The sequence below is a fragment of the Ranitomeya imitator genome, chromosome 1 (assembly GCF_032444005.1).
Source record: "Ranitomeya imitator isolate aRanImi1 chromosome 1, aRanImi1.pri, whole genome shotgun sequence".
NCBI lineage: Eukaryota > Metazoa > Chordata > Amphibia > Anura > Dendrobatidae > Ranitomeya > Ranitomeya imitator.
In genome coordinates this window covers 657194844-657218802 of record NC_091282.1, presented here as the reverse complement: position 1 = coordinate 657218802, position 23959 = coordinate 657194844, and the positions used below count along the sequence as shown (strand labels likewise).

The 23959-nt window shown below is 43.8% G+C and overlaps 1 protein-coding gene across 2 annotated transcripts in view; it reads left to right on the top strand.

The window, feature by feature from the left end:
• The window catches only part of LOC138639649 (NACHT, LRR and PYD domains-containing protein 3-like), a 515752-nt gene that overhangs the window by 145999 nt on the left and 345794 nt on the right, over positions 1-23959 (top strand). Inside the window, exon 7 of one of the 2 annotated variants that reach the window (XM_069728772.1) lies at positions 550-720. The exons of the other annotated variant lie outside the window; for it this stretch is intronic. Coding sequence (XP_069584873.1) covers positions 550-720 — 171 coding nt within the window. The remainder of the gene's footprint in view (positions 1-549; positions 721-23959) is intronic. 2 annotated transcript variants of the gene reach the window in all.

Genomic DNA, 23959 nt, shown 5'->3' with positions numbered 1-23959 from the left:
ACCTCTATAGAGATGCTTAGGGCAGACAGGGTGAAGTGACATCTGCCTAGGGGACTCCACACCCCGGTCCCTAGTGTTGGGTTCCCTTCCCCTTAACCCTTCATGTTGCACTTAGTCTTTCCTACACTGTGCGTGACATTAAGGCACTCAACTGTTCACTGCTAGCAACTCCCATCTCCTATATAATCTGGGCCCTGGCAAGCATTCATTGTCAGAGCAAGCTTTTGCTGCATGGCTGGATGTTGTTGGTGGTTATTTGGGAAGGCATTTGGTGTATTTAGCTGTGACTGTTGCTAGGTTTTGGGTGTGTAATTCCCTTTCTTCTTCTACTTTGTTTTAACCACATCCTCCACTCCCCAGTGCATTTCTCTGTTGTTTGTGTGTGCACATTTGTATGATTGGTATCTTTCACTATCCCTGTTCGTATTACCTTGTCTCGGGACACCCAAGAACAGAGTTGTGACATATGTTCTATCCACCGTCAAAATCTAAAGATTGTTTTTCTAACACTTTCAGGGACTTGTCACTTAAATCTTTTTATTCCTACAGATTGGATGGTAATAATCTGTCAGACACTGCCTGCATCCATTTGGCTTATGTAATAAGAAATAACTGTTCCCTAAAGAAACTTGACTTGTCTGATAATGATCTGTCTGGTCCGCACTTCAGTGACTTGATGGAGGCTCTGTCTAGTCCAGCTTGCAGCATAGAGGAATTACGGTGAGTAGAAGACGAGACGTGTACAGAACGAAGATGTATGGGGAAGAAGATATGAATGTATTTTATTTTATGCCCCGTACCATTGTTTAAGTGATGACTGTACCTTGATATGTAATATCTCTACTACTAATTGTCTTATCTCCTCATTTCACTTCTCTCCATGTCATGAAATGGAGGTTGTAAGAAATATCATCTGCCAATATTATTACTATTCTGGGATTTTTAATAAAGAAAAATAACATGAAAACACATTGGGGACATTTATCAGATGAAACATGCAACCTGCAGTATAGAAATGGTACAAGGAGCCACTGGTGGAAGACGTTGGCATTTATAATACTATTATTTGTCAGGTATAATAGATTAAAGACTCAGATAAACCTCTCACAACAGTTATAGAACATATATTATTGACTAGTACAATAATTCCTGTATGTATATTACGCCATGTACTATACAGTACATGATGCCATAAATTGCATCAGATTAGAATAGCCATTGTTCATTTGCATAATTCTGTTACACCAAATTTCCAACCTTTTTTTTAAATTTGTGCAAAATAATGTAATAAGTTGACTTTACAGTGATTGACACTTGATTTTTATTATGTACTCATAGCACTCATATGTCGGGCTCCTTCATGAGGTCCAAACCTCTGTCCACTCCCGCCAACCACGAACAACAGAGAGGGGATGATTATCCTCTTCATCTCCTGACAGTTGCTTGCCCATCATCTATTCCTTCTCCATTTGTTTCTTGGCTCTTGCACCTTCACTAACAGTTTGCCTGGTATCACCAGCCCCCCTCATTTGCAGTAATCCACCCTCCCATGGCACCCACCTATGTGACAACAGTCTGGAACTTTAATACAATGTTATCCTGTCTGCATCCTCCTCTGCTTCCTCCCCTTCCTCTGGGACCAGCACCTTCTCCCGTAGGTTATTCAAAGTCTGCTCCATATAGATGACCGTAATAATGATGCTGATGACGGCATCATCAGTGCTGACTATCTTAGTAGCCATTTCAAAACTGTGCAGAAGGGTGCAGAGGTCCTTAATCTGTCCCTACTCTATAAACATGTTATGCGCCACGACCGTACAGCGTTAGCTCGGGCTATATGACATGACATACTGCATCAGTGCTCTTTGCTGCTGCCACAGTCGATGTGTAAGAAGATAAACTGGATCAGGGGTACCTGTCTTGCACTGGTTCCGGAACTGTTGGAACTGTCACCATTGGTGCATTGGGGAGAGCTTTCTAGCCCGGACTGACCTATGCAATTAGAACAAGATACACGGCACTCTATAGATTTGGGAGTAGAGGTGCTCAAGTAGGGTTTCCAGCCCCTTAAATCAACTGTATCAAAAAGTTTGGCACTCAATAATGCTTGTAGAAAATAAAGTCATTTATTTTGCATCTGGACAAACAGATCAGCTGTAGCTCGTATCTTGCTTAACGTTTTCGGTCCTTTGTGGACCTTCCTCAGAGCAAGTTTATCTGGAGCGTAGGATCTGGACATTTAATCAGATGCATGAGTATGCTGATAATATATGTAGAGGCAAATTTCAGAGGCAGTAATGGAGACCGTGACTGGGAGCAGAGTAAGCTGCTTGGGCATACGATGTGCCCACACTGTGCACGTTATGTTGCCTGGAGCACTGATGGCGTGCCGAGATGCTGAGGGAGTCACGCTCCCTCAGCGTCTCAGCACGCCATCAGCACCCGACAACCTCCGTTCCGGGAGGTGACTTGCATGCGAGACCAGTGACTGTTGCATGAGTGCGGCCTAGCCGAGAACAGGTGACTGGGCCAGAGCATACCGACTCCTCACCCCGCATCCACCATGGAGCGGAGCCACGCTCCAGCGGTACCGCATATAGAACTGATGCCAGTATGAGGCCCGGAATCAAACACAGCTGCTGCCTGCAAAGTTCAGTGGAGATCATTATCACTACCGTGGATTCCTAAATCAATGCCGTATCTATTTCCAGATGCATCCTTCTCCATTTACCAGTGACAGGAAAAGGTTTCTGTTTATCATTAATCTCCTGACTGAAGAGGCTCTTGCATGGGCCTCACCTTATGTGGAGAAGAACGCCACATAACTTTCGTTACTGCTATGGACCAAGTGTTTGATGATCCAAATCGTTGTGCTACAGCTGAAACCAAATTGCATAACCTACTTTAAGGGCAGCACTCTGTAGCTGAATATACCTCCGAATTCCGCCGCTGGGTGGCAGACACCACATGGAATTTGGATGCCCAGAGAAGTCAATTTTGACGAGGATTATCAGAGCTAATGAAAGATGAACTGGCAAGGGTTGAGACTTCTGATAATTTGGAGGGCTTTAGGCTAGGTTCACATTGCGTTAGGGCAGTCCGTTTAGCGCATAGCGCTACGGACTGCGCTAACGCAATGTCCCAAAAGGGATCGCGTTTGCCGATCCCGCTAGCACAGATGCCCGATCTCCACTAGTGAGGAACGGACCGCGAACGCTGCAAGCAGCGTTCGAGGTCCGTCACTCAAATGACGGCACATCGCTAGTGCACGCTCTATGTGGGCGTGCGCTAGCGATGCGTTCGCCATTACAAGCAATGGCGGCATTAACGGACTACATTACACCGCGTTATGCCGCGGTGTAACGTAGTCCGTTAAACGGGTTCACACAATGCAGTGTGAATCTAGCCTTATTCAGCTATGCATCTGAATTGATCAGAGACTCACTGAACGAAGAAAGGAAAGACTACGAGTGCTTGGAAACACCCCTAACTACTCCTTTACTCAATCAGCATTAAAAAAGCAACAGGAAAAGGAAACTGTTCCTGAACTTATGCAAATCAATGTAATCCGTAAACCTCTCTCTGCAGTAGAGAAGGAGAGGCAGTGTACAGAGAATCTATGTCTCTATTGTGGGGGCACTGGACATTTTGCCATCAACTGTCCTAACAAAAGGACCATAGCCATCACAAATGCCAGGGCTGAAAGTGATTTAGACCTCTTTGAATGGCCAGACCCAGTTCTGCAGACCATCTAGTCCATATTGCAAGATAAAGGCAAAGAGCAGTCACCATGATCTCATTTTGTCGTTCCCATACAGATCATAATTGGGTGCCAAAAAATACAATGCCCTGCCTTGTTAGATTCTGGAGCCGGAGGGGATTTCATGGACTTACAATTCACACTTGACAATAATATTGCAAGTAAGACTAAATCCATGCCCATTGATATGGAAATGGTGGATGGATCACCTTTATTTTCTGGACCTGTTACTCACAAGACAATCGAACTGGAAATCTGTATGGAGCCGAATCATCATGAAGCGGTTAGTTTTCATCTTATTTCACCTCCAAAATTTCCAGTTATTCTACGAATTCCCTGGTTTTCAATTCATAACCCATCTATCAACTGGGCATCAAGGACCAATTCATTTCCCTCTCAGTACTGTAAGAACAATTGCCATGCTAATGTATCTGCTTCCAACCAAATTCAAATTTCTGAGATTTCTCATCAGAGTGATGATAAACTACCACCTCAGTACCAGCAGTTCAGTAAGGTCTGCAGTAAGAAGAAAGCCGATCATCTGCCTCCTCATCGTCCTTATGACTGTCCCATTGAATTACTTCCTAGAGCGTCAATTCCTTTTGGACGAATTTACAATCTTTCTGAGCCAGAATTAAAAGTATTAAAGGAATACCTAGACGAAAATTTAGAGAAAGGCTTTATTCAACCTTCTTCTTCGCCAGCTGGAGCACCCTTATTTTTTGTAGAAGGACTCAACCCTGCGGCCATGTATTGATTATAGAGAAATCAATAAAACTACCATTAAGAATCGCTATCCACTCCCCCTAATCCCTAAGTTGCTGGAGAGACTACGTTCTGCCACACATTTTACCAAACTCGATCTCAGAGGGGCTTACAATCTCATACGAATCCGCCCGGGAGATGAGTGGAAGACCGACTTTAGAACTCGATACGGACATTTTGAATATCTGGTTCTGCCTTAGCAATGCTCCTCCCACCTTTCAGCACTTCATCAATGATGTTTTTTCGAGATTTTTTGGACCAATTTGTTGTTGTTTATCTTGATGACATTCTTATATTTTCAGATACCCTGGAGGAAAATCGCATACATTTCCAGTTAGTCCTGTAATGCCTACTAGAAAACGATCTCTGTGTTAAACTCGAAAAAATGTGAATTCATAGTAACATAGTAACATAGTTAACAAGGCCAAAAAAAACATTTGTCCATCCATTTCAGCCTATATTCCATCTGAATAAATCCCCAGATCTACGTCATTCTAAAGAACCTAATAACTGTAAGATATAATATTGTTATGCTCCATGAAGACATCCAGGCCTCTCTTGAACCCCCCGACTGAGTTCGCCATCACCACCTCCTCAGGCAAGGAATTCCAGATTCTCCCTGCCCTAACAGTAAAGAATCCTCCTCTATGTTAGTGGAAAAACCTTCTCTCCTCTAGATGCAGAGAATGCACCCTTGTGACCGTCACCTTCCTTGGTATAAACAGATCCTCGGAGAGATATTTGTATTGTCCCCTTATATACTTATACATGGTTATTAGATCGCCCCTCAGTCGTCTTTTTTCTAGACTAAATAATCCTAATTTTGCTAATCTCTCTGGGTATTGTAGTGCCCCCATCACCTTTATTAATTATGTTGCCCTCCTTTGTACTCGCTCTAGTTCCATTATATCCTTTCTGAGCACCGGTTCTCAAACACACAGTACTCCATGTGTGGTCTAACTAGGGATTTGTACAGAGGCAGTATAATGCTCTCATCATGTGTATCCAGACCTCTTTTAATCCACCCCATGATCCTGTTTGCATTGGCAGCCGCTGCCTGGCACTGGCTGCTCCAGGTAAGTTTATCATTAACTAGGATCCTCAAGTCCTTCTCCATATCAGATTTACCCAGTGGTTTCCCATTCAGTGTGTAATGGTGATATTGATTTCTTCTTCCCATGTGTATAACCTTACATTTATCATTGTTAAACCTCATCTGCCACCTTTCAGCCCAAGTTTCCAACTTATCCAGATCCATCTGTAGCAGAATACTATCTTCTCTTGTATTGACTGCTTTATTTAGTTTTGTATCAACGGCAAATATCAATATTTTACTGTGTAAACCCTCTACCAGATTGTTAATAAATATGTTGAAGAGAATAGGTCCCAACACTGACCCCTGTGGTACCCCACTGGTCACAGAGACCCAGTTAGAGAATATACCATTTATAACCACCTTTCTATCACTAAGCCATATAATACAACAAGAAGAGCAAGCGTATGCACAGAAATTGGGATCACCACAACATGTTATAGCAATATAATAAATCTTTTATTCAAAGAACAACGCAAACAAAACATTTAAAAACATCTAAAAACAGAAAGGACTTAAAGGGTCCATAAATACAATATATAGCATAAATACTGCAAATATGCCAATATCCCACACAGCTTAATCTAGAATTTTACCATAATTAGGCATAAGAACACACCTATTACTGACAGTTCTTACCCACCCCATATATACACTCCAAAAAAAGGCCTAGGAGCCTGGTACCATATAAGAACTAATGCCCAAGTAAAGGTGGGTAGGGAAGAAACTAGATATACAGACACTAATCCCACTACATCCACCTCCAAGGGATACTTTAAGGGGTCTTACCTAGCCCTAGTGCGGTAACCTATGCCAATAACCATAGACAGCAAGCGTGTCAAAATAATGAAGCTGTGTGGGTACTCAGACCCACGCGTATCGACGCTCAAGGCGTCTTCCTCAAGATCGCTCTGAAGTTACTTACGTTGTTCCCCAGTACTTATAGTAAACAAATCACACAGGAAGCGCCTCTCAGCTGTGAAGTGGCATGGCGGCGTCGGGGGTTCAAACCGGCGTCCTGGCCGATAGACTGCGCAGGCGCTGAATGGAAGAGGACCCAGAGGGCTGTGCGCAATAAACCTGACATGCGCAGTACCCCTCCGATTCAGATGAGGTTGCCATGGAGACCACCCGCGCTTGCCGGCCATGATTTATCCAGGCAGTGACACCTTGTACAGGTGTCACACTATCGGTACAGTTCCTGGGCACACGCGCAACCCTCCCACCCCACTGGAGGGGGATTTTTGCAAATTTGAAATAACCACAGGTTGTGCAAGCGCTCAGGATTTAGGAATAATCTCCCCACATAACCGGCATCCAACGGCATGGCGATATATATACAAAAAAAGAGAGACATATATGTCTATATCGAATCCCAATAGGGTTTCACACTATACCACAAGTGTGGATCAGATGAGGATCCATCATTGGATTCCACATGTCCCACAACAAAGCCCATATTTGGCTGCAAGGGTAATTAACCCATTACGCACAAAGCAGGGGCCCATTTTATCCCATCCACCGTTATAACACCTCTAAACCACATATAACCCACAAGTTGAAGTATCCCATACATGCCAGCAAATATCAACCCTGGCCAGGGCACAGACACCCACACAGACATACATAACCAAGCCCACCAAGAAATGCTGGTACGAGGGAGGGACTATATTACATTATGACAGAATATATCACCTATTTGGGCTATTAGTCAACAAGAAATAATGTTCAATCTCACCCACGATGCATGCACAAACTTCTGCCCCCAAACCAAAATATGTAAATGGGCAGGGTAGTGCATGCTCAATGAGGTGAGAAATACTAGTGAAATAAACGGATCTACGCACTTAGGTTGGACCAAGAGACATGAACACGACCAACCACGACGTGTCAGATCTCACCAGGACCTGATACTCAGAGAGTAAACAAAAAGACATAAAAAAATACAAAAAATACACAAGTCCGAATTGGTAGAATCCCAGGAAAGAGAGGGGCCGGGGACCAGGCCACCCGAAGACAGTCCAATAGTTAGATGTTCAAAAAAATTTTTTAAATTTTTTTCGTTTTTTGGGGGAAAAACGACTCCAGTCTCTTCCTCGGGTCTGGGAATTGTGAGCTTCCATTCCTCCGAAGCCGATTTCCGATTCTGAGATTTTCTATCCCGATAGTGCCCAAAGGGGGTCAAAATCAAGGGTTTTGCTGTATCAAGTCGGTTTGGCACCGGTGGATGACCCAGTTACTTACCCATTTACACACATTTCCCCCCAGACCCAGCATTCTCATTTTGTGTACCAACCTCTTGTATCGCACTGTATCAAACGCTTTGGAAAAATCAAGATATACCACGTCCAATGACTCATCTTGGTCCAGTCTATAGCTTACCTCCTCATAAAAACTGATTAGATTGGTTTGACAGGGGCGATTCCTCATAATAAACGCATGCTGATATGGAGTTAAACAGTTATTCTCATTGAGATAATCCAGAATAACATCCCTCAGAAACCCTTCAAATATTTTACCAACAATAGAGGTTAGACTTACTGGCCTATAATTTCCAGGTTCACTTTAGAGCCCTTTTTGAATATTGGTACCACATTTGCTATGTGCCAGTCCTGCGGAACAGACCCCGTCGCTATAGAGTCCCTAAAAATAAGAAATAATGGTTTATCTATTACATTACTTAGTTCTCTTAGTACTCGTGTGTGTATGCCATCCAGACCCGGAGATTTATCTATATCCCCATCCCGACCTTTGACACCACGTAGGCGTCATGAAAGTCGGTGCCAATCCGACCCATGACGCCTATGTGGCGTCATGGAAAGATCGCGTCCCTGCAGATCGGGTGAAAGGGTTAACTCCAATTTCACCCGATCTGCAGGGACAGGGGGAGTAGTAGTTTAGCCCAGGGGGGGTGGCTTCACCCCCCCGTGGCTATGATCGCTCTGATTGGCTGTTGAAAGTGAAACTGCCAATCAGAGCGATTTGTAATATTTCACCTAAAAAACTGGTGAAATTTTACAATCCAGCCATGGCCGATTCTGCAATATCATCGGCCATGGCTGGAAACACTGCTGTACCCCCCCACCACCACCGATCGCCCTCCGATCTATGTTCCGCTCCCCTCCATCCTGTGCTCCGCTCCCCCGTCCTCCTGCCCGCTCCCCCCGTGCTCCGATGCCACCCCCCGTGCTCCGACGCCCCCGTGCCCTGATCTCCCCCCCTTATACTTACCGGGCCTCCCGGTGTCCGTCCGTCTTCTCCCTGGGCGCCGCCATTTTCCAAAATGGCGGGCGCATGCGCAGTGCGCCCGCCGAATCTGCCGGCCGGCAGATTCGTTCCCTGTACATTTTGATCAATGTGATAAAACCTATCACAGTGATCAAAATAAAAAAAAAGTAAATGACCCCCCCCCTTTATCACCCCCATAGGTAGGGACAATAATAAAATAAAGAAAAAATTTTTTTCCACTACGGTTAGGGTTAGGGTTAGGAATGTGCACATGTATTCTGGTCCTCTGCGGATTTTTCCGGAGCGGTTTTTATAAATCCACAGTGCAAAACCGCTGCGGATTTATCGCGGATTTACCGCGGTTTTTCTGCGGATTTCACTGCGGTTTTCTATTGGAGCAGTTGTAAAACCGCTGCGGAATCCGCAGAAAGAAGTGAAATGTGTGGAATGTAAACTGCTGCGTTTTCGCGCAGTTTTTTCTGCAGCATGTGAGCAGCGTTTTTTGTAAACTTATGGGAAACTGCTGCGGACCCGCAGGGGCGGAAACGCTGTGGATCCGCAGCGTTTTCCACATCGTGTGCACATAACCTTAGAATTAAGCTATGTGCACACGGTGCGGATTTGGCCCATGGTGGGGAAAATACCGCGCGGGAACGCTGTGTTGTATTTTCCGCAGCATGTCAATTCTTTGTGTGGATTCCGCAGCGTTTTACACCTGTTCCTCAATAGGAATCTGCAGGTGAAATCTGCACAAAAAAACACTGGAAATCCACGGTAAATCCGCAGGTAAAACGCAGTGCCTTTTACCCGCGGATTTTTCAAAAATGGTGCGGAAAAATCTCACACGATTCCGCAACGTGGGCACAAAGCCTTAGGGTTAGGGTTGGAATTAGAGTTAGGGTTGGAATTAGGGCTAGGGTTGGAAATAGGGTTAAGATTAGGCTCGTGGTTAGGGTTATGGTTAGGGGTGTGTTGGGGTTAGGGTTGTGGTTAGGGGTGTGTTGGGGTTAGGGTTGGATTAGGGTTAGGATTAGGGTTAGGGGTGTGTTGGGGTTAGGGGTGTGTTGGGGTTAGGGTTGTGATTAGGGTTATGGCTAGAGTTGAGATTAGGGTTAGGGGTGTGTTGGGGTTAGTGCTGGAGTTAGAATTGAGGGGTTTCCACTGTTTAGGCACATCAGGGGTCTCCAAACGCAACATGGCGCCACCATTGATTCCAGCCAATCTTGCGTTCAAAAAGTAAATTGGTGCTCCCTCCCTTCCGAGCCCCGACGTGCGCCAAAACAGTGGTTTACCCCCACATATGGGGTACCAGCATACTCGGGACAAACTGGGCAACAACTATTTGGGTCCAATTCCTCCTGCTACCCTTGTGAAAATAAAAAACTGCTTGCTAAAATATCATTTTTGAGGAAAGAAAAATTATTTTTTTATTTTCACGGCTCTGCGTTATAAACTTCTGTGAAGCACTTGGGGGTTCAAAGTGCTCACCACATATCTAGATACGTTCCTTTGGGGGTCTAGTTTCCAAAATAGGGTTACTTGTGGGGGGTTTACTGTTTAGGTACATCAGGGGCTCTGCAAATGCAACGTGACGCCCGCAGACCATTCCATCAAAGTCTGCATTTCAAAATGCCACTACTTCCTATCCGAGCCCCGACGTGTGCCCAATCAGTAGTTTACCCCCACATTTTGGGTATCAGCGTACTCAGGACAAACTGGGCAATAATTATTGGGGTCCAATTTCTCCTGTTACCCTTGTGAAAATAAAAAATTGCTTGCTAAAACATCATTTTTGAGGAAAGAAAAATGATTTTTTTATTTTCACGGCTCTGCATTGTAAACTTCTGTGAAGCACTTGGGGGTTCAAAGTGCTCACCACATATCTAGATAAGTTCCTTGGGGGGTCTAGTTTCCAAAACGGGGTCACTTGTGGGGGGTTTCTACTGTTTAGGCACATCAGGGGCTCTGCAAATGCAACATGACTCCCGCAGACCATTCCATCAAAGTCTGCATTTCAAAGCGTCACTACTTCCCTTCTGAGCCCCGACGTGTGCCCAAACAGTGGTTACCCCCCACATATGGGTATCAGCGTACTCAGGACAAACTGGACAACAACTTTTGGGGTCCAATTTCTCCTGTTACTCTTGTGAAAATAAAAAATTGCGGGCTAAAAAATAATTTTTGAGGAAAGAAAAATGATTTTTTATTTTCACGGCTCTGCGTTATAAACTTCTGTGAAGCACTTGCGGGTTTAAAGTGGTCACCGCACATCTAGGTTAGTTCCATGGGAGGTCTAGTTTCCAAAATGGGGTCACATGTGGGGGAGCTCCAATGTTTAATGACACAGGGGCTCTCCAAATGCGACATGGTGTCCGCTAACGATTGGAGCTAATTTTTCATTCAAAAGTCAAATGGCGCTCCTTCCCTTCCAAGCCCTGCTGTGTGCCCAAACAGTGGTTTACCCCCACATGTGATGTATCAGTGTACTCAGGAGAAATTGCCCAATAAATTTTAGGATCCATCTTATCTTGTTGCCCATGTGGAAATGAACAAATTGAGGCTAAAAGAATTTTTTTGTGAAAAAAAAGTACTTTTTCATTTTTATGGATCAATTTGTGAAGCACCTGTGGGTTTAAAGTGCTCACTAATCATCTAGATAAGTTCCTTGGGGGGTCTAGTTTCCAAAATGGGGTCACATGTGGGGGAGCTCCAATGGTTAGGCATACAGGGGCTCTCCAAACGCGACATGGTGTCCGCTAACGATTGGAGCTAATTTTTCATTCAAAAGTCAAATGGCGCTACTTCCCTTCCGAGCCTTGCCGTGTGCACAAACAGTGGTTTGTGACCACATATGAGGTATCGGTGTACTCAGGAGAAATTGCCCAACACATTTTAGGATCCATTTTATCCTGTTGCCCATGTGGAAATGAACAAATAGAGGCTAAAAGAAATTTTTTGTAAAAAAAAAGTACTTTTTCATTTTTACGGATCAATTTGTGAAGCACCTGGGCATTCAAAGTGCTCACTATGCACCTAGATAAGTTCCATGGGGGGGTCTAGTTTCCAAAATGGGGTCACTTGTGGGGGAGCTCCAATGTTTAGGCACACAGGGGCTCTCCAAACGCGACATGGTGTCCGCTAAAGATTGGAGCCAATTTTTCATTGAAAAAGTCAAATGGCGCTCCTTCCCTTCTGAGCCCTGTCGTGCGCCCAAACAGTAGTTCTCCCCCACATATGGGGTATCGGCGTACTCAGGACAAATTGTACAATAACGTTTGGTGTTCAGTTTCTCTTTTTACTCTTGGGAAAATAAAAAAATTGTTGCTAAAAGATAATTTTTGTGACTAAAAAGTTAAATGTTCATTTTTTTCCTTCCATGTTGCTTCTGCTGCTGTGAAGCACCTGAAGGGTTAATAAACTTCTTGAATGTGGTTTTGAGCACCGTGAGGGGTGCAGTTTTTAGAATGGTGTCACTTTTGGTGTCACCTCACTTCAAATGTGAGGTGGTCCCTAAAAAAAAATGGTTTTGTAAATTTTGCTGTAAAAATGAGAAATCGCTGGTCAACTTTTAACCCTTACAACTTCGTAGCAAAAAAAAATTTTGTTTCCAAAATTGTGCTGATGTAAAGTAGACATGTGGGTAATGTTATTTATTAACTATTTTGTGTCACATAACTCTCTCGTTTAACAGAATAAAAATTCAAAATTTGAAAATTGCGAAATTTTCAAAATTTTAGCAAAATTTCCATTTTTTTCACAAATAAACACAAAGATTATCAACCTAAATTTAAAACTAACATGAAGCCCAATATGTCACAAAAAAACAATCTCAGAACCGCTAGGATTCGTTGAAGCGTCCCTGAGTTATTACCTCATAAAGGGACACTGGTCAGAATTGCAAAAAACGGCCAGGTCATTAAGGTCAAAATAGGCTGGGTCATGAAGGGGATATTAATCTTATTTAGCTGGTTTTGCACCTCTTCTTGGGTTAGATTGGTGACCGTTAATATAGGGTTTTCTTTGTCTCTTAGCATTTCACATAGCATTTCATTTTCCACTGTGAATACCGTGGATAAGAATGTGTTTAATACATTAGCTTTTTCCTCGTCATCTACAACCATTCTTTCCTCACAATTTTTTAAGAGGCCTACACTCTCACTTATGATTCTTTTACTATTGATATAGTTGAAGAACAGTTTGGGATTAGTTTTACTCTCCTTAGCAATGTGCCTCTCTGTTTCCTTTTTGGCAGCTTTAATTAGTTTTTAGATAAAGTATTTTTCTTCCTCTAGTTTTTTTTACAGCTTTAACAGTGCCATCCTGCTTTAGTAGTTTAAATGCTTTCTTTTTAGCGTTAATTGCCCCTCGTACTTCTTTGTTTAGCCACATTGGGTTTTTCCTATTTCTTCTCCTATTATTCCCACAAGGTATAAACAGCTTACAGGATGTTAGGATGCTTTTAAACATTTCCCATTTAATATCTGTATTCTTATTTCTGAGGATATTGTCCCAGACTACCAGATTAAGGGCATCTCTAAGCTGGTCAAACTTTGCCTTCCTAAAGTTCATTGTTTTTGTGACTCCCTGACAAGTTCCCCTAGCGAAAGACAAGTGAAACTGTACAATATTATGGTCGCTATTTCCTAGATGCCCGACCACCTGCAGATTTGTTATTCTGTCAGGTCTATTAGATAGTATTAGGTCCAAAAGTGCTGCTCCTCTGGTTGGATTCTGCACCAATTGTGAAAGATAATTTTTCTTGGTTATTAGCAGAAACCTGTTGCCTTTATGGGTTTTGCAGGTCTCTGTTTTCTCAGTTAATATCCAGGTAGTTAAAATCCCCCATAACCAGGACCTCATTATCTATCTGCCTTAATAGGAGACTTTCCATTATTTCTGTTATATTTGAGAGTTTTTAACAGACCTCATTGAGAATTTTGTTACTATTTTTCCCTCCATGTATTTCAACCTGTATGGACTCAACATCCCCATTCCCTTTGTTAATATCCTCCTTTAAATTGGACTTTAGACAAGACTTTACATAAAGACAAACCCTCCACCTCTCTGATTTTTTCAATCCTTTCTAAACAGACTGTGACCCTGTAAGTTAACTGCCCAATCATAACTTTCATCTAACCATGTCTCGGTTATTCCCACTATGCCAAAGTTACTTGTAGATATTTCTGCTTCTAGTTCTTCCATCTTGCTTTTCTGGCATTTGAGAGCATACATTTTAGAGGATTTTGTTTTGTTCCAATCTCCTCCCTGTGGATTGTTTTAGAAATTGTCTTACCTCCCTTCTGAGTATGTTGTCTTGGGTCTTCTTTGCCACACATCATATCCTTCATCAGTATATTTTCTGGCTTCATGTTCGTGCCCAACAATTTTCTTCCAGTCCCTTCTTCTTCTAGTTTAACGCCCTCCTGATGAGTGTAGCAACTCTTCTGGCAAATATGTGTTTCCCAGGTTTGTGGAGGTGTAGTCCATCTCTGGCGAGGAGTCCGTCATACAGGTAATTCATACTGTGGTCCAGAAATCCAAATCCTTGTTGTCTGCACCATTGTCTTAGGCAGTTGTTCGCATCAAGGATCCTTTTCCATCTCCTGGTGCCCTGCCTGTCTAGTGGAAGGATAGTAGAAAAAACTACCTGTGCATCTAGTTCCTTTACTTTGTTCCAGGGCCGGACTGGCCATTGGGCAATTCTGGCAAATGCCAGAAGGGCCTGTCTGGACATGGGCTGCCTTGTTGTCTGCTGCGCTGTTAGCAGAATCAGTGTTCTTAAGACTCCCATATTGTTAACAGTTGTGTTGGAGCACAAAGTCGCTGACTCCATCACTTACCCCAGCAGGCCACGGGTATCATTAGAAATATTGGTCTTGTAGTAAATCTTGCTTTCCTCCATCCACGATATTGTTAATATATCCCCATCTGTTGCTTGGAAATGGGACAACATGGGCCTGTGTGATTGCAAATGCCAGAGCTGAATTTTAGCCCCAGTCCGTACCTGCTTTGTTCCCCAACTCTTCAAAGTCCTTGCAGATTGTCAGTAGATCCTTCCTTGGCTTGTCATTGGTGCCAACATGTATCAGAAGAAATGGGTGGGAGACAGCATACTGTACTTCTCTTGCAGTTATATCTGGTCTGCAGATGGCTGCTTCTGTGCCTCTCAGAAGTGAGTCTCCCTCCACTACCACTCTTCTTTCTTGGCTGTACTTTTTGTTCTCAATTCTGGGTGTTGCAGTGTGCCCTTTTCTTCTTTGCTTGCTGGTAGTGCCTCATCCTTAGGTGTGTCGTCTTCGTCCTCTTCAAGGACTTGGAATCGGTTTCTCAGTTTTGTGGTTGGTGATGTCTCCATGGTCTTCTTGCTTCTTTTGGTCACATGCTTCCACTCATCTGCTTTTGGAGGTTCTCTGACACTTTCTTCCCCTTCTGTGACCAGTACAGATGTTTCTGTTTTATTTAGGAAGTCTTCATTTTTTTTTGATGAGTTTCAAAGTTGCAATTCTTTCTTTTAGACCCTGCAGCTTTTCTTCTAAAAAGGCCAGTAGTCTACACTTCTGGCAGGTGAAGTTGGATTCTTCTTCTGGTCGATCTGTGAACATGTAGCACATGTTGCAGCTCACCATGTAGGTTGTCACATCTGCTATGTTGCTCCTAGATCCTGCTGACTTGCTGTGTGTTTACCTTCTTGTGTTATCTACTGTGTGTAACCTTCTTGTGCAGTCTGCTGTGTTATTTCTTCTTTTGTAATCTACTCAATCAGCCAAGCTTTCTTGCAATAATGTCCTAGAGGTAAAAATTTGCGTGCTGTAAGGCGCGCTGTTTTGCAATGCTTTCCAAGCAGCTGGTCCCGGCTGTACCCAATGATCTTCTTGCTGAGGGAGACTCTTCGCTTTTCCCAGAAGGCACCTGGAATATGCAAATTGTCCTCCTCAAGCTTCAATCCCTGATTTGGCAATGCTTTACAAGCAACTGGTCCCTGCTGTACACAACGATCTTCTTGCTGAGAGAGACTCTTCACTTTTCCCAGAAGGCACCTGGAATATGCAAATTGTCCTCCTCAAGCTTCAATCTCTGGTTTGGCAATGCTTTCCAAGCAGCTGGTCCTGGCTGTACCCAATGATTTTCTTGCTGAGGGAGACTCTTCGCTTTTCCCAGAAGGCACCTGGAATATGCAAATTGTCCTCCTCAAGCTTCAATCCCTGGTTTGAACAAACCAGAACTCAATTTCTGAGATATATCATGTCCCCAGAAGATCTGAGCATGGATCCCAGTAAGATCAGAGCGGTAGTTGACTGGCCTATCCCAAGAAATTTAAAAATAAGTTCAGCGCTTTATAGAATTTGCACATTTCTATAGAAATTTCTTCCCCGAGGAAGCAGCATTGCGAAACGCACGTTGGGGTCCTCTTTTCCACATCCTGCATCCAGGTTGGTTTGCTATGGGCATTTCTTTCTCCCCTTATTACCTTTGATGTTATTCATTGCATGTCACTCACGGACTTTTGCCTCAGTATATGTTATGACCTGGTGGTTAGTAGCACCCGGAACGACCTGATGGTTAAACTCATACAGGACAAGCTCTGGGAAGTGGGAGCTCTGCTGACCGCAACCCCTAATCCTATCACGCAACTAGAAATAGCCGTGGAGCGTACCTAACACGACCTAGACGCCTCTTCACAGCCTAAGAGCTACCTAGCCCTAAAGATAGAAAATAAAGCCTACCTTGCCTCAGAGAAATTCCCCAAAGGAAAAGGCAGCCCCCCCACATATATTGACTGTGAGTTAAGATGAAAGTCACAAACACAGAAATGAAACAGGTTTCAGCAAAGGGAGGCCAGACTTACTAAACAGACTGAGGATAGGAAAGGTATCTTTGCGGTCAGCACAAAAAACTACAAAAAGACCACGCAGAGTGTGCTAAAAGACCTCCGCACCGACTCACGGTGCGGAGGTGCCACTCTGCATCCCAGAGCTTCCAGCTAGCAAGGAAAAATCATGATAGCCAGCTGGACAAGGAAACAATGAACAAATAATTAACTAGCAGAGACTTAGCTTCTGCTGGAGTAGACAGGTCACCAGAAAGATCCAAGAGCGAACTGAACCAGTACAAGAACATTGCTAGCTGGCATGGAGTAACGATCTGAGTGGAGTTAAATAGAGCTGCCAGCCAAAGAATAACCTACGTCACCTGTGGAAGGAACCTCAGAAGCAGCAGCTCCACTCACAGCCACCAGAGGGAGTCCATGGACAGAAGTCGCCGAAGTACCATTCATGACCACAGGAGGGAGTTCGATAACAGAATTCACAACAAGTATAGTCTTATTGGCATATGCCTTATCTATCCATAATACGTGTGTGTTGGATTCTATCATTATTCTCTTTGTATTATTATCGTGACCCAGGTGTTTACCTGCATTACGCAGTTATATATACTTTTTACACTTTGGGTCTTTGTATTAATTTGTGAATAGGAATATCCTACGGGCATTACCACATGTCTTTTTAGTGCAATTAGTATGTTGCTCTTTGCACCGGAACTATACGTGCATATTTGTACTACCATTCTCTTGACTGCAATCCCATAAACTGTCTTGCGGACTGTTATGAAGGCAATCCAGTGACACAGTGTGCCAGCAATCAGAGCACATACAGTGATCTGACAATAACCCAAAAACAATAGAACGAGCTCTGAGACGTGGAATCTCTGTAGACTGCAAACCTGAACCTATCCTAAACACAACTAAAGGTGGCTGTGGATTGCGCCTGACACTACCTATGCAACTCGGCACAGCCTAAGGAGCTGACTAGCCTGAAGATAGAAAAACAAGCCTGACTTGCCTCAGAGAAATACCCCAAAGGAAAAGGCAGCCCCCCACATATAATGACTGTTAGCAAGATGAAAAGACAAACGTAGGGATGAAATAGATTCAGCAAAGTGAGGCCCGATATTCTAGATAGAGCGAGGATAGCAAAGAGAACTTTGCAGTCTACAAAAAACCCTAAAGCAAAAAACCACGCAAAGGGGGCAAAAAGACCCACCGTGCCGAACTAACGGCACGGCGGTACACCCTTTGCGTCTCAGAGCTTCCAGCAAAACGAAAAGACAAGCTGGACAGAAAAAGTAGCAACAAAAGCAAAGAAGCACTTATCTAAGCAGAGCAGCAGGCCACAGGAAAGATCCAGAAGCTCAGATCCAACACTGGAACATTGACTAGGAGCAAGGAAGACAGAATCAGGCGGAGTTAAATAACAAAGAAGCCAACGAGCTCACCAGAATACCTGAGGGAGGAAGCTCAGAAGCTGCAGTACCACTTGTGACCACAGGAGTGAATTCAGCCACAGAATTCACAACAGCGGACGTGGCACTATGATGTCACTACACTCTGTTATTCTTTGTATCACCTGTTTTTATGATCTTAGCATTGTCTTGTCAGAATTTCAAATAACATTTATATATATATTTTTTAAGAATTGCTCTAAGGCCCACTCTTTTCTTTGGTTTAACATTTCTATAGAAGATTCATTAAAAACTTTTCAAAAATAATCTTACCAATTACTTCACTCAGAAAGAAAACCAGAGTGTTTTTTGGTCTCTTGAGGCACAAATGGATCTGCACCATTACTTGTCCATCCAAACCCTGAACTGCCATTTTGTTGAAGTAGATGCCTTAGACTCTGCGGTGGGAGCCGTTTTATCACAGCGAGTTGGAAACAAAATGCAGCTTCATCCATGTGCATTTCTTTCTCATACCATGTCAGCTGCAGAAAAGAACTATGATATTGGAAATAAGGAACTGTTAGCCATTAAAGTTGCCTTCTCTGAATGGAGACATCATTTGGAAAGGGCCAATCATCCGGTGACTGTTCTTGCTGACCAAAAAAATATAGGGTTTATCTGTAAGAGATTGATCTTTCCTTTAAGGAGGAATTTTGGATGCAGAACCACCAAATATATGTCCCCGAATCTGCTCGACTTGAAGTTCAGAAACATGTCCATGATTCTAAACTTGTGGGACACCCTGGAGCAAGGAAAACACAAGAACTACTACTTTGTTCTTTTTGGTGGCCTAATTGTAGGAAGGATGTAAGAAAATATGTTTCTTCCTGCTTAACATGTGCACGGAACAAGACGCCATGATCTTCTCCTCTAGGACTTCTTCAACCTCCTCCAGTTCCATCTAGGTCTTGGGGATTAATATCAATGAATGTTATCATGGACCTTCCTCCCTCAAAGGAAATGACTGTTATCCTTGTTGTGGTGAATCGGCTCCCAAAAATGGCCCATTTTATTCCAACTAAAAGAATTCCTACCGCTGATCAAACCGCAGAATTATTGGTCAAAGAGGTATTCAGACTGCATGGAATTCCTGACAATGTTGTTTCTGATAGAGGTGTTCAGTTTACATCAAGATTTTGGAAAACCTTCTGTACAGCATTAGGAGTTACTGTCAATTTATCTACTTCCTTCCACCCACAATCCAATGGACAGACTGAAAGAACTAACCAAACCCTTGAACAATACTTGCGCTGTTTTATTTGTTACCTACAGGATGACTGGGCAGATTATCTACCAACAGCAGAATTTGCATATAATAACTCCAAACACAGTTCTACAACCCAAAGCCCATTTTTTGGCTATCTATGGCTTGCATCCAATATTTATTTACAATCTTCCTTTCAATACCTCAGTTCCTGCTGTTTCAAACAGACTTACAGAGTTGTAGAAAGCTCAAAAATAACTGAGATGTTACAAAAGGCCCAAGAAGATTATAAAGAAACAGCAGATAAACATCGCAAAGCCCCTCCTACCTTTTGGGTTGGTGACAAGGCTTGACTTTCTACCAAAAATCTGAAGACAAACATACCATCTTCTAACTTAGGTCAAAAATTCCTAAGACCTTTTCAAATTTCTGCACAAATTAACTCAGTTGCTTTCCGTTTAAAACTTCCCAGCAGCCTGAAATTTCACCCTGTGTTCCATGTGTCTTTGCTTGAGATATTCAATGAAAACCCTTTTCCCAGAAGAACTCCTTCACCAGAAACAATCTTTAGCGTGACCGGAATAGGTAAATAAACTGAGGTTCTGCAGTTGAAGACCTGCGTCTCAATAGTTGTCACGGTAACAGAGGAGGAAGAAGCAGCAGATGTGATTGATGGGGCGTCTGATGGTTATTGAGGCCCACTGGTCTGCATTTTATCACAGTAGGATTGCTAGAGTAACACACGTTGATTACGCATGTGAAGGTTCAAACATGTTGTAGTCAAATTATTGCACTTTTTCCCTCTATTCAGTTTTTTGCAAAGTTGGCAGTTAACGTGAGTTGGCTGATCCTTTGTGTCATCAAAAAAGGCCCAGGCTAGGGAACGCTTGCCTCCTCTGTGAGCTGTAGACCCATAAATGCTGCTGGCCACAGCCACAGTTGTGGCTGAGTATGCGGTGCTCGTCATGGCTGCATCACACCATGTCTGCGCCGCATGGTGCAACATAACCTCCTCATTTTCCTCCTTCTTCACCTCCTCAGATGACCTACACATTCCTTGCCCTGAGAGTCACCCTCTGTGGACTGTACTGGATGTGATGTTAAGGTGAAGGAAGAAGAGGAGAGGCCACATGAAGCTGCGCTTGCCATCCACTCATGCACATGCTCTTTCTGGGCCTCATCAACAAGGCGTACCACTGTGCGGCTGCCAAAGAAAAGTGGTGGTGTTGCCTGTCCAGTAACAGAAGTTGTCAGTTGTGTTTGTATAGGACATGATGTTGTTGGTTCACTAGTGCTTTCAATAATGTTACCACCTACCCCACGTACACCTTGAACACCAAGCCTAATCTCCCTTCCACCACAACCTCGCTTTTTCCCAGTCATGCGTTCAGATAGTGTGGTAGGAGGACATTATTAGCAACAAAAAAAATAGATTATTTACTCTGCACAAGCTCAATGACAAGGTGAAATACGGCATGCTGAATCACGTTAGTCACAGAAGAAAGAATTGTTTTAGTGTGGATGAGGCCTGTATGACAAAGAAGGTATGCTCCAAACAATTTCAAGCCAAGATCTCTCCTACTGTATCATGTTAGTCACAGAAGAAAGAATTGTTTCAGCAGCTGCAAAAAATATATTTTTTACTGTGCAGCAGCTCAAACCACAGAACAATTTCACCACCACTAAATGACAAGGTATAATATAGCGTGCTAAAACACTTTAGCAGCTGCAAAGATTTTTTTTTACTGTGCAAGCTCAAATCACAGAAAAATTTCATCGACACTAAATGATATGTGAGATATGGTGTGCTGAATCACGTTAGCAACTGCAAACATTTCCTTTTACTGTGCAACAGCTCAAATCACAGAAAAATTTCACCGCCACTAAATGACAAAGTGGGATATGATGTGCTGTAGCACGTTTAGATACTGAAAGAATAAGATTTAGACAGGTCTGATCATGCATGGAGCTCAATAGGAGCAGTGCACAACACACTTCTATGAAATGTGCCCTGCTGTCTTTGTCTGTGGACTTCACTAATGGCACACAAAAAAAATTCTGCTGGAAGGTCATTTTCACAGCCACACAGGACACTAGCTATCTAAGCTATCTGACTTAGAAACAACCACCTAGCTACCCAGCTAAAATCTATCAGAATCCATGCTCAGCATCAGGAGCAGCCTCTCTGCGCTGTTATAGTGACAAAATGGCACTTAAACAAGATGTCCGCTTTTTATAGAGAGAGGGACATGTTATTTCAGCAGTAACACAAGCCGTTGTGTCTGGACATTATGGATGTTTTCTGCACCCTAATTGGCTAGCTGCAATATGCGCACATAAAGTTAGAAAGAAAAAAAAGCTACAAGTATGCCGCTTCTCTGAGCTGTCCCCACCCCCAACCTCATCAAACATGTATCCCACGCTCATCATACACCACCACTATCCTAGCCATAGTGCTCAAAATACTTTAGTGGCAAGGCAAATATTTTCCCTCATTTTTTACTGAACGTTACTGATTTTCTTATGAATTTATGAAGATTTGTTCGTGTTTCCGAACACGAATGCAATTGTGCCATATTCAAGCCTAATTTATGTTTAGCGATCGTTTTTCAAACATATTGACTCTTCTCTGTTAGAGAGTACGCTGGTTTGGTCCGCCAGGTATTGCTTGACCATGTTTAAAAACTTTTCCCTCATTGTCAAAAATACCAGGTCATCAGGCTGGGCTTGTGTCGTGAATTTGGCCCATGCCTTTGACAGTGTATCCCTGCCTCTACTTTGGGTCTTCCTAACCTGTCCTCCTTGGTTGGGCAGGGAAGCTTGCCCCCTGCTGCTAGCGTTGTCTGATGGGAATTTTTTCCACAATGGCCTTTTGGTATAGCACCATTTTAGAAGACCTCTCTATCTCAAGAAGAATTACCGTATATACTCGAGTATAAGCCGAGATTTTCAGCCCAAATTTTTGGGCTGAAAGTGCCCCTCTCGGCTTATACTCGAGTCAAGGTGGGTGGCAGGGTCGGCGGGTGAGGGGGTGAGGGCGCTGAGGCATACTTACCTAGTCCCAGCGATCCTGGCACTGTCCATGCCATCCCACGGTCTTCTGTGCTGCAGCTTCTTCCCCTCTTCAGCGGTCACGTGGGACCGCTCATTAGAAAAATGAATAGGCGGCTCCACCTCCCATAGGGGTGGAGCCGCGTATTCATTTCTCTAATCAGCGGTGCCGGTGACCGCTGATAGAGAAAGAGGCTGCGGCACCGAAGACAGCTGTGACAGGCAGAGTGAGCGTCAGGATCGCTGGGACTAGGTAAGTATTTTATATTCACCTGTCCGCGTTCCAGCCGCCGGGCGTCGCTCCATCTTCCCGGCGCCTCCATCTTCCCGGCGTCTGCGCTCTGACTGTTCAGGTCAGAGGGCGCGATGACGCGTATAGTGTGCGCGGCGCCCTCTGCCTGATCAGTCAGAGCAGAGACGCCGGGAAGATGGAGGTGCCGGGACCGGACGCTGGGAGCTGCAAGCAAGAGAGGTGAGTATGTGTTTTTTTTTTTTATTGCAGCAGCGGCGGCGGCACAGATATGGGAGAAAATGAACGGTGCAGAGCATATATGGGGCACAGATATGGGAGAAAATGAACGGTGCAGAGCATATATGGGTCACAGATATGGGGCAATAATGAACGGTGCAGAGCACTGTATGGGGCACAGCTATGGGAGAAAATGAACGGTGCAGAGCATATATGGGGCACAGATATGGGGCAATAATGAACGGTGCAGAGCATATATGGGGCAGAGCTATGGGACAAAATGAACGGTGCAGAGCATTGCATATGGGGCACAGATATGGGGCAATAATGAACGGTGCTGAGCACAGTATGGGGCACAGCTATGGGACAAAATGAACGGTGCAGAGCACAGTATGGGGCAGAGCTATGGGACAAAATGAACGGTGCAGAGCATATATGGGGCACAGCTATGGGACAAAATGAATGGTGCAGAACACAGTATGGGGCAGAGCTATGGGACAAAATGAACGGTGCAGAGAACTATATGGCACAGCTATGGGACAAAATGAAAAGTGCAGAGCACTGTATGGGGCACAGCTATGGGGAAATATGAACGGTGCAGAGCACTATATGGCACAGCTATGGGGAAATAATGATCTATTTTTATTTTTGAAATTCACCGGTAAATGCTGCATTTCCACCCTAGGCTTATACTCGAGTCAATAACATTTCCCAGTTTTTTGTGGCAAAATTAGGGGGGTCGGCTTATACTCGGGTCGGCTTATACTCAAGTATATACGGGGTACTTTTTTGGCAAAGATGAATGTTGTGCGAGGGTCATGGGAAAAGCAGTGGTATATAAAGTCAGCCATATGTGCCAAGCTCCATACAGGCAACACTTCTCTGTCTCCATCATGATGACGAAATTCCATCTCCTCCTCCTCCTCCTCCCTCCCTTCCTCCTCATTCCCATCCTCAGCCCATCCACATAGGAGAGACAAGATGAAGATTGTGTGGCTACTAGGCTCTGTTGTGCTAGCCACCAGCTCTTGTTCCTTCTCTTCCTCCTCATCCTCATTGTTTCCCAATCCGCGCTGAGCAGATGAGATTAGGTTAGGCTGGCTACAATCT